At 49.9% G+C, this 10,674-nt stretch overlaps 1 protein-coding gene across 1 annotated transcript; it reads left to right on the plus strand.

The window, feature by feature from the left end:
• The first annotated feature begins 210 nt into the window (after positions 1–210).
• LOC144724613 (C-X-C chemokine receptor type 3-like) lies at positions 211–9,787 on the plus strand. The gene is made up of 3 exons (XM_078603885.1): positions 211–541; positions 4,405–4,992; positions 5,982–9,787. The coding sequence occupies exons 1-3, from the start codon at positions 521–523 to the stop codon at positions 6,528–6,530; spliced, it is 1,158 nt and encodes a 385-aa protein (XP_078460011.1). The 5' UTR covers positions 211–520; the 3' UTR covers positions 6,531–9,787.
• Positions 9,788–10,674: the final 887 nt, after the last annotated feature.

The following is a 10,674-nucleotide window of genomic DNA, read 5'->3' on the forward strand; positions in this document are numbered from 1 at the left end:
GTTCCCGTGCGCGCATCCGGCGACCCGAGTTCGATTCCCGCTCACGGCTGAATATCGCTGGTGAATTTTCGAACCGATTTGACCACCCCTCGGTCGCCTCGGACTTTACATGGGCACGCGATCGCGGTGTGCAAAAACACACAATCACAACCGGGGAGTTAAAGCAGCCGGGCGCTGTCTTAGCCACACCACCGCATTCGTGCGCAGCTCTGGCACCTTCATAAGTGTACGCAACAGCCCTTGTCCCCCACAAGCGTTGCAGGCTATTCGGGTGATCTTTGTCTGTGGGTTTTTCTTGTTGTTTTTGCTCGTTTTAGAGAAGCAGACGTCTCTTGGCGTTTCCTCGCTCACATGTGCTGATTCATGCCCCCGGTTTGGAGAGGGGGTTTGGTCAAGGGTTAAATAATTATTTGAAACATCGCAATTGGTGGACTGGGGAAAGCTGTGTCCGGCAGTGGCAGCTCAAGCTAGCCAGGTACACAGCTGCGAACTGTCTGGGAGGAGCGGTCGGCAAGAAGACATGACTAGTTTGGATGACTTGGTAAGAGTTGTTGTCTCGTGGACACCCCCCCCCCCCCCAATTCGCTCGCTCGCTCACACTCACTTGAGTGCCGATGTCACCAACCAGACGTACCGAGAAATGTAATGACTTGCATTCACGGAATCTCTTATTTGATACGTATTCTGGAATGTGGGTTGAGTGGACTCTTATTTAGTGCCCTTTGCTTTGGTGCCATTTCTCAGTTTTTTTAACTGTTTATTATTATTTTATGAAATTCGCTTGGTAGTAGGGTTTTCATTTTCTTGGTAGTAGCTGGTATATAGGATTTGGTCCTTATATTTAATTTATGTACAACGTTATGGGATGCCTTTAGCATGAATGACGGTATATAAAATGAAAGTATTGCTATAATTGAATGCTGTTTTGTGTTCTTGATGATGATTAATCTGTGCATTCTCCGGGTAAACGGTATACTGTGCATGATGTGCTGTATTCGTATGAGATCAGCTATTCATTTTGTGATCCGTTAAAATATACACTACATAATCGCGTATTAAATATAATTTTCGAGAAATGTTCATTATACATTTTTTTTGGACCGAACTAAAATGTCTTAAGGTTATGGGTCTGGGCGTTATGAAATGCCAAAATTGAAAAGAGTGCCATTTGGAACGAATTTTGCGAAGCATTATACGAAAAAAAATTCAACATTGATTATGGGACTATCTTTGTTGAGTATCATACAATATATATGTAGCGAGTTCGACAGAGTCGCAGACGTAGACTTGGAGGCAACACATTTATTTAACTCCAACACTGGCTATCAACAAAGATTCGTTCATGAAGCCATCCACATATATATAGACACAGACACAATCTCAACCGAGAAGATGGGTACAAACTGAACAATCATTGGAAGGACGTTATTAACCGGTTTAAGTCATAACTGGCTGTGATGATTCCATCCTACCTTCCGATGTTAGTAGTTATTTTCGACTCTCTGGTTTTACATTAACAGGTTAAATGTCTTTAAATTAGCAGGTGAAATGTCTCACACTAACACAGTCACCATTGCTCATTTTTTCTCGATGTGGCGGGGGCTCTACGATTTAACATTGACTTTATAATCTCTTACATTGACATGCTAATCTCTCACAATACAATGGCCTCCTCTGCAGCTTCGTCGTCGTGGAGGTAGCTCTCCGATCTTACATTGACATGCACATTTCTCGCTTTAACATCACGAGCCCCGACCACTTTGCTAATGACCCTTGGGCTACAACCATTTCAAACCTTTAAAACAACCTGCCTCAGCAGCTTTCCCACTATTTTTCCTGCTGATGACGATTGCTTGTGTTGTGATCGAAACGTCGTATTTTTTATTTTTATTTTCTTTGAACCTATCTCTGTGACTTTACCGAAAGACTAAAAAATATCAAGTCCTGCAGTCACGAAAGCTTTGAGTCAAGATTTGATTTATAATCTATTATATAATTACAATACCCCCACCCCCACCCCGCCGCCTGATCTCTGCACCTGATTGGGTTCAGTGATGACGTCGTCCTGAACTATTTAAGACCGGAAGCAGGTGGATCGCTTCACTATTATGGCAAATCGCCCTAAAATGCTCGATGTAATTACCAGCGAAACGTCGTATTCAAATTGTAAACGTTGTGGATTCACTCTCCAACACACCGGTGGGCTGAATTAGTAACTAATTGGCGCGTTGTTTACGTGACAAACCTTACTGGCTGTGTCGGGTGGTGGAAGGTTACGACACATTTATACTTCACGCAATCTAACCCAAAAAACCTCTATATGGAGATATTTTTATATTACCGGGTAAGGCCCACTGAGCTGTACAGCTCTTTTTCAGAAGCGACATGGCTACAAATGATGGCTCAACGAAGCAGCTTATCATGTGGACATGTTTAGCAGGTAAATATTCTAAACGCACGTTGATTCTAAATGTGGAGGGAAAAAACCGAAAAACCGGGAGAAAGATATATAGACGACCAAATATACAGGGTCGGGGTCGAACCCGCGACGACCTGTATACCAGGCGAGGTAGTTAACATCTTGCCACCGCAGCGCCCCAGGCATTGTGGCTGTGTTTTGAGTAAACCAACGTGGAAATAATTGTCGTCATCTGGACGGGAAGTTATGACAGCGAGCAAGAGGAGGCAGCTCGTTTAAATGGCAATAGATTGCGCAGATGGTAGTGTGTGGTTTTGTGTTTACACGCTTTTTTTAATTATTACACGCTTTTTATTAACTCTGTCTGTTGTTGTATCCTCAAATCTTGCAACTCAAATTTAACCCACTTCCCAATGTGGTATCGACTGCAAACTTGGTATACTTATGTCACACTGATGACAATACTATATTATTAAAAATATTTTATTTTTATTATTTTATTACTTCCCTTCTACGTGACTTTACCGAAAAAACCAAGAAGTTGAGATATGTGGTTAGGCAAAGTTCACCCAGTGTCTAATATAATGCTGATGCTTGTTATACGGTGTTATATGTATGTTGGATTTATCGAGCTTTTGCGGCCTCTCTCAATGTGCGCACGTTCAACTTATTTCGCACCGTATGCACCCAACCGTGCTAACGGGAGGTGCGGGGGAAGGACAACAAACCAAACACAAAAAGGAACTTCTAAAGAAATGAGTTTTAAATGCCATTGGAACCTCATTTGCCAGTAGCAAATATTATAATTGGTTTTTTATCCTTTAATCTGGCAACAAAACTGACACCTTTTTTTACAAAGAGTCATGTTTGCATTTACCACAATACCTGCAGTTGGACCAACACCATGTGAGACGAGGCTCGAAAGAAAGTTGTCTCGGGTGTGGACCATTCAATTTCAAGAACAGTGCATACATTATCAGAGTTATGTTTTTTGTTTGCATTCCGACTGCAGGTATTGTAGTCAATGCAAACATAACTCCTTGTAAAAAAAAGGTGTCAGTTTTGTTGCCAGATAAAAGGGTAAAAAAACAATTATCGAGTTTTAAATGCTTAGCTCCGGTGACTTCCTAATATAGGAAGAGCGTTCCAGACGGTCGCAGAAGCGCGTCTGAAAGCGCGCGATGCGAGTGGTCGTCTTTGTTCGATGGCCAGCAGCCAAAAGCCGCGAGAACGAGTTCGCGTGATGGTTTAATCTCAAACGACGAGATCGGCAAGGTATTGGCGCTTCGTTTGTGGCGAGCGCTTTGTGTGTGTAATGAGTGCGACCTTTGTAATAGTATTCGTTGGGCCAACGCAGCCCTGCGACTACGGACGTGGTCTAAGCATATCCTCGACGAAATGTGTGCAAAGTTTCACCTCTGTACACCGTCGATGACACCACTAGCCATAACACCATCAGCATAATCGGCGATGTCGGTGACAAGAAAGCTGATCTTGCAACAGCAAATCAGCTGGGAAAGTTCGTCCCAGGCTACTCGAAATCACGCCCCTGCCCCGCCCAACGTTTTAACAGTGATGTGCTACGAAGAAGGGCCATTGCCCGAAACGTCGTATGTTGTTTTCCTTTTCAGGCCACCGCACGCCGTGTTGTTTACGGACGGCGTGGAGATGTTTGTGTATTTGTGAAGTAGTCGCTTCTAGCAAGGGCGCGCTCTCAGCCTCCTCGAACGTTAAACAACAGGACGGGTGGTTCGCAATGCTCTGGTGTCCTCTCACGAATCAAAACCATGGCTCCCCCCCCTCCCCCCACGCCCCCCCCTCACCACACAAACCCTCCCTCGCCTCCCCCCGTTGGTTAAATCCGCTTTGATCGACCTGTTCGACGCGTCTATCGCGGAGCGCGTGCGGACCAGGAAGGACATTCGAGGGAATTCCCGAGGTAGTTCTTTGACGCTCTCCGCAAACCAAAACAAATATTTTCGCAGGACATGGGCTCGCACCAAATATTCGAATTCGGCGACGAATTCGACGACGTGTTCTCGGACAACGGCAGCAGCTACGGGAACGACACGGGCTACTTCGACAACGTCGGCACGTGCTGCCCGCACCCGTGCAAGCTGAGCGATATCCGACGCTTCAACAAGGTCTTCCTGCCCGTCGTCTACTCGCTGGTGTTCGCCTTCGGCTGCGCAGGCAACCTCCTCGTCGTGGTGGTGCTCGCGCGCTTCCGCAGAGCCATGGTGGCTGCCGACACCTACATGCTACACCTGGCAGTGGCCGACCTCCTCTTCGTCGCCACCCTCCCCTTCTGGGCCACGTACCGCGCCTCCCAGTGGACGTTCGGCAACGACGCGTGCCGCCTCATCTACGGCGTCACGAGCGTCAACTTCTACAGCAGCATCTTCCTGCTCGGCTGCATCAGCGTGGACCGCTACCTGGCCATCGTACACGCCGTCAAGACGCACTGGTGCCGCCGGGCCGAGCGCGTGCAGCTCATCTGCGGCGTCGTGTGGCTCGTCTCCTTCCTGCTCACGATACCGGACATCGTGTACAGCCAGCAGGTGTTCGTGCCGGTACGTTGCCCACACCCCGTCGCGCTTGCAGCAACGCAGACACGCAGACGACAGCCGGCCACGGTGCAGCGTGGCCGGTATGTCGTCTGCAGCGAGGGGCTGGCGGATTGCCACACGCCAATGTTGCGAAGCTCCCCTTCGTGTGGGTGTCGTGGAGGAGAATGCGGAACAGCTATATGCGGACACCCCCCCCCCCCGTACCGCACCGACCACCACCCCTGCCATCTGTATGGGATCGAGCGTTTCTCCCTTGCACGCGTCGGTTTTTTTCTCCTGGTGCTCCGGTATCCTCCCACAAACCTATTAATTATCCGATGCCACCTCTAATATATATATAGGACCGCAGAGCTTGGGGAAGGGGGTAGGGGATTTGGTGCCGGCTCCCCGCGTGGCCGCTGCTGCCTTTCCCACTTTCTCTCAGGTTCCTCCTCTTGGCGCCTCTTGAGCCTTCCTCTCTTTCTCTCTTAGAAAGTTAGCGAGTACCATGCAGCGGCGGTGCGTTACGAGTTAAAATTATTAGTATATTTTCAGTTTCATTTCAGTTTCATGTATTTGGTATAACCCTGTGAGCCATTCGGTTCTTGAATCGGGTGCAACCGCAACAAAAAACATCTTAAAGTGATATGTGTGCACCTGTGACTCTCCCCCCCCCCACGACGTGCCGGTATGTGCATGCATACCTCACTGTGTGACGTGTGTGCGTATCATCATCATCGTCGTCGTCATCATCATCATCATCATGTTTCTCTGAGTGTTTATTGTGGCGGTCGCGTGGCCCCGGCGGCGATAGCGCTGCTCATTGCAGAGAGGTTCGCGGTTCGAATCCAGTGGCCCGCCCTGGTTATTCCTGCGGCTGTGCATTCACATTTTTTTCAAGTCGATTTTAATTGTGTGTACATACGTGGCGTATGAAAACTACCCCTCCCCCACTTTTCACGTGATTGATTCACATCATCATCATGTCCCCCACCCCTGCAATGTCCGCACAGCAACTCAACTCGACCGAGTGCGTGCAGAACTACTCGCCGGAGCAGGCTGACCGGTGGCGCTTCTCGATCCGCATGCTGCACCACACGCTCGGCTTCCTGCTGCCGCTCAGCGTGATGCTCTTCTGCTACACGAGCATCGGGGTGACGCTCGCGCGCTCGCAGGGCTTCGCCAAGCAGAAGGCCCTGCGCGTCATCGTCGCCCTAGTCGTGGCCTTCTTCGCGTGCTGGCTGCCCTTCAACGTGAGCGTCTTCGTCGACACGCTCACGCGGGCCGGCCTCGTCAGCCCGTCGTGCGACCTGTACGCGCGCCTCGACAAGAGCATCTCGGTGACGGAGAGCCTCGGCTTCGCGCACTGCTGCCTCAACCCCATCCTCTACGTGTTCGTGGGGGTCAAGTTCCGCAACAACGCCCTCAAGATCCTCAGGGACGCCGGCTGCGTGAGCCAGCGGTGGCTGAGCGAGCACGTCAAGTACCGGAGCGCTCGCGGGCGCAGCTTCGGAGCGTCCGTGGGCTCCGAGTCGGAGAGCACGGCGAGCTATACGATGTGAACGGGGGCGGATGGGGCGGGCTCCGTCGCGCGACGCATGCCTCTAACCCCGAGGTTTAAAAATTACAAATAAATCATTGTTATGCATTTTGGTTGTAAACAACAACAACGCAGGCCTCTTACGGCACGTTGCCATAGTGTGCGCAGCCAGGTGATTTCGTTGGCGACAAAAACAATCCCAATGCGACGGAGCCATTGAAGAGAAGGGGGGCCTACCCAGAGATACAAAAATATATATATAAATAAATACCATTTGCTTTGTTGTTGTGACGCAAACCCACATCGGCCACACGGGTCTCCCTCCCGGGCGTGTCAGGAATGTCGGCTGCATTGGTTCAGCTGCAAGCAAAACTCCGCACCAGTTTCGGAATTCGAGTGTCTCCATCAGCAGTCGCGCTTGCTTGAACCAATGCTGCTGTGCTGCCAGTATTTAGAGGCAATGACTGCTTTTGCCATTCTCTTGGCTCACGAGCAGTCGGGCTTGCTTGCACAAATGTTGGTGAAGTGCCACGTGTTTCTAGGCAAGGGCCCTCTGTGTTTGATATTGGTCCTAGTTTCGACGCAAAACGATATGACGCACGGGACAAAATATCTCTATGTAGTTCGCGCGCGTGTGTCTTTGTCTTCGAGGCTTCGAACCCGCGGACCCGGGTTCGATTCCCGCTCACGGCCAACACCAGTGACGATGATCTGAACCGCACCTGAGTCTCCCCGAGGTCGACTCGGCCTCAAATGAGCACCTGGCGCGGTGTGTAAACATCGCCACTCTGGAGACACAAGGCCACCCGCCACCTCGTGTGCCATGCCGGCCTCCGTAGGTGCTCGCTAACACCACTTGCCCCGACAGTCTGTTAAGGCTATACAGGGGATCTTTGTCTTTGTGAGGTTTAGACAGCCAGTTGTCTCTGAACCAAGCCACCGCATGCCCACAGCAGCTTCTGTTTGGTCGAATAGAGGTGGTTTAGAGGGCACGGCGCGGGATAGAGACGAGATGGACTGATGTAGCACGGGTAGGATGTGGAGCAAGTAGGACTGGCCGACGACTGGCACCAGCGGTGTCAATATATCGGCCTCAGTGGAGCAGGAGCCGCGTTAAGGGGATGCTCCTAGGCAGTTGGAGGCAGTCGCCCTCCAGTAGGGAGCACAAGTGGTGCATCTGCCAGTCATCTCAGTCAGTCAACCCTTGGCACCTGGGACTGTCCCGTGACGTGCCAGCGAGTGAGCCTCCGGCATTTCACGTGGCCTTAAAAAAGTGCACCCAGCTTGGCACAAGCACTGTGGCCCTGGCACCGTCACTTGTACATTTTCGCTGTCTATTCTTGTTGTGGGATTATGGTTGCCTGTAGGATTTGCCGCGGCCTGCCCACCAGCCGCTGCTGCAGTTTGTTGATTGGTTGGAGTCACAAGAGGTGCTGTCAAGTACAGACGTTTACCTAGTCCCATCCGTTTGGTGTCTCTTACTAAGAGTTCAGTTCCTTTGCACGTTCGATTTAGGAGATTTCTTTTTTGCATGGTTATGTTTTGATAGCATTCCGAGCTGAGTTTATCGATATGGTTATAATCAGTGGATCCTGGTGTCAGGAACGTCCAGAGTGGGGGGGGGGAGGGGGGGTTTCGGCACCTGGGGCAACTCACACCGTGTGGACTACCCCGAACCTTCAAACTAAACCACAAGTATTACATCTGACACCGTGACGTCGAAGCACAGCCACGCCCCCCCCCCAAAGCGCGGGGCCCGGGGCAGTCGCCCCGATCTGCCGTAACCCCTCGGGGGACGGCCTCTGCCGAGTTTCGTCTGCATATAATTTGACGTTGCAGCGTGAGAGTCCAAGGAGAGTCCAAGGACTGTTCTCAGGATTGCAGAGTGAGTTTTCACGTCAAGGTTGGACAACGGTGGTCCTACGGTAGAGCCCTGAGCATCTCCACGGGAAATGTTGCAAGGCGGTCATAATGGCGTGAGATCGCAATAATCATATTAATGATAATAATGGCGTGTGATTGTTAATTGTGAGTGAAGCAGTGTGGTCTGTTGCGTAAAAACAAATGTTTGAGCCCAGGTGAGGACAACGGCACTAAACGTGTTGCTACGTTGATGTCCAATGTCACGGGGTTGCACTTTGCTGGGTGTTGAATTCATCCGCGCACCTCCGGTTGGCACGGTGGTTGACTTACGTGCGGTGGTGAAGTTCAACACACGTACGCGCCACCCGTCAGCTGACGTTCTTGGTCACAGCCATGAGTCAGATGCATCCGACTCACGCTGTTCATTATAAGCAGCAACCGCATTACAGCTCACATCCTGTGAAATAGATATTCGTTTCTACGATTAAATCGTCTATTTTTGTATAATTGCAATAATAATGAATAATACCGTTTGCAGATGACACGTACAGATAATGTGTGTATATTGAGTTTTTTTTTCACAGGCGATATATTGTTTGAATTATATATTCATTGTGTAAGTTTCAGCACTGAATACGACGTTGATGCCTAGAATCAATATCTGGCCGATGTTTTTTTTTATAATGTACATTACATATCATGGTATCAGTGTGCTAAGCTTGTTGCTAAGAACTTTTGTCATGCTTCGTAATTGAATATAACACTTTGCAATGCTTGTTAATCTAACCTGAAGTGTGGGACATCATGAATTTACATGTTACCGTATTCTCCGGAGTATAACAGGCCCCCGAAAGTGTGACGCATCACGCGCTGATGCTTGGTTGTCGGTTCGAATCCAGCGGTCGCCCCGGTTAATACCGCATTGAGTGTTTATCAATGATAACAATATATATTCTACGCACCGTCGGCTTCACACACGATGCAAGTTAAAGATCCCGTGACGTTATCCGCAAGCGTAGGCCGTTGTGTGCCAGGGTCACGGCCCAAATTTGCCACGTTTTGAAACATTACACCGCAAATGACTCGAAATTGAATTACACAGCACAACCATCGCACCATCCCCCTCCCCCGATCGCGAAAACTTGGCAGGTCCCTCCTGAAAAGAGAGTCGTGAGACTCAGTGAAGCCTTTTTAGGCATACAAGCCGAATAATAACAATACTGATGAATCTGGTCTCACACACACACACACCTAACACATTACTGAGACACCCAATATTTGCTTTGAAAGACACAGGGGAGAAAGTGTGTCCTGATAATCCAGAGAATTCGGTAATGCTAAAGCTAAGCATCAATATGTAACCTTCATCGATATGTCTGCTGCTTGACCACTCAGTAAATTTGACACGTGAACAAATGCGTTTGTGTGGTTTGGTTTGGATCGCAAACACACACACACACAGAACGTGTGATTGCAAACACAACCGTGACTCTCTGCCCAACACGTGAGCTGCGCCAACACGATTTAGCAGGCGAATCTGCAGACCGAGATGAGGGCCGATTGCCGAGGCAGGCAGTCGAGGAACAGGCGGTGGGCGACTGCCAGGGCACATCTATGGGTCTCTGTGTGAGTTTGTGGGTTTTTCTGTGCGTCTGTGGGTCTCTGCGTAAGTCAATCTAACAGCAGATGGTGGGAGACTGTGAGGACAGATCTGTGGGTCTCTGTATGAATCTGTGAGTCGCCGTTTTGGGTAATTGGGCCACTTTGGGAGTCTGTGGGTCTCTGTGCGAGTCTATCGAAGAGCAGATGGTGAGAGACTGTGAGGGCAAATCTGTGGGTCTCTGAGTCTGTGGGTCTTTGTGTGAATCTGTAGGTCGCCGTTTTGGGTATTTGGGCCGCTTTGGGAGTCTGTGGGTCTCTGTGCGAGTCTATCGAAGAGCAGATGGTGGGAGACTGTCAGGATACACCTTGGAGGTTGCGTCTCTAGTTGGCAGCAGCTGCCGGATATGGCGGCGGGTATAGGAAGCGTTGCCAAGAAAGTGTGATGGCATCAACGGATTTGGCCATGTCGATGTCATCTTGATCTTTCACCTCGAATCTTGATACCGAGGGGTGGAGCGGTGGCGCAGTGGTCAGCGCTCTTCCCGTCTCTCGATCTCGAGGATGGAATGACGTCGACAATCATGGCCCCGTTCTGCTGGGTCTTCACGTGGATCCACAGACGTGCCCTCAACGCCAGTTTGATCCCCTCCACCTCTTCTGATCTTTCACCCACCTACCCCCTGCAGTTGCTGTTGTTAAGA

The sequence above is a fragment of the Lampetra planeri genome, chromosome 21 (genome assembly GCF_965212315.1).
Source record: "Lampetra planeri chromosome 21, kcLamPlan1.2.h2, whole genome shotgun sequence".
NCBI classification, from domain to species: Eukaryota; Metazoa; Chordata; class Hyperoartia; order Petromyzontiformes; family Petromyzontidae; genus Lampetra; species Lampetra planeri.

Excerpts from the sequence above, each read along its gene's own strand:
- LOC144724613 (XM_078603885.1), top strand. The coding sequence starts at position 521 with ATGACTAGTTTGGATGACTTG. Across the intron at positions 542-4,404 it reads TGACTAGTTTGGATGACTTG|GACATGGGCTCGCACCAAAT; the intron begins GTAAGAGTTGTT and ends ATATTTTCGCAG. Across the intron at positions 4,993-5,981 it reads GCCAGCAGGTGTTCGTGCCG|CAACTCAACTCGACCGAGTG; the intron begins GTACGTTGCCCA and ends ATGTCCGCACAG.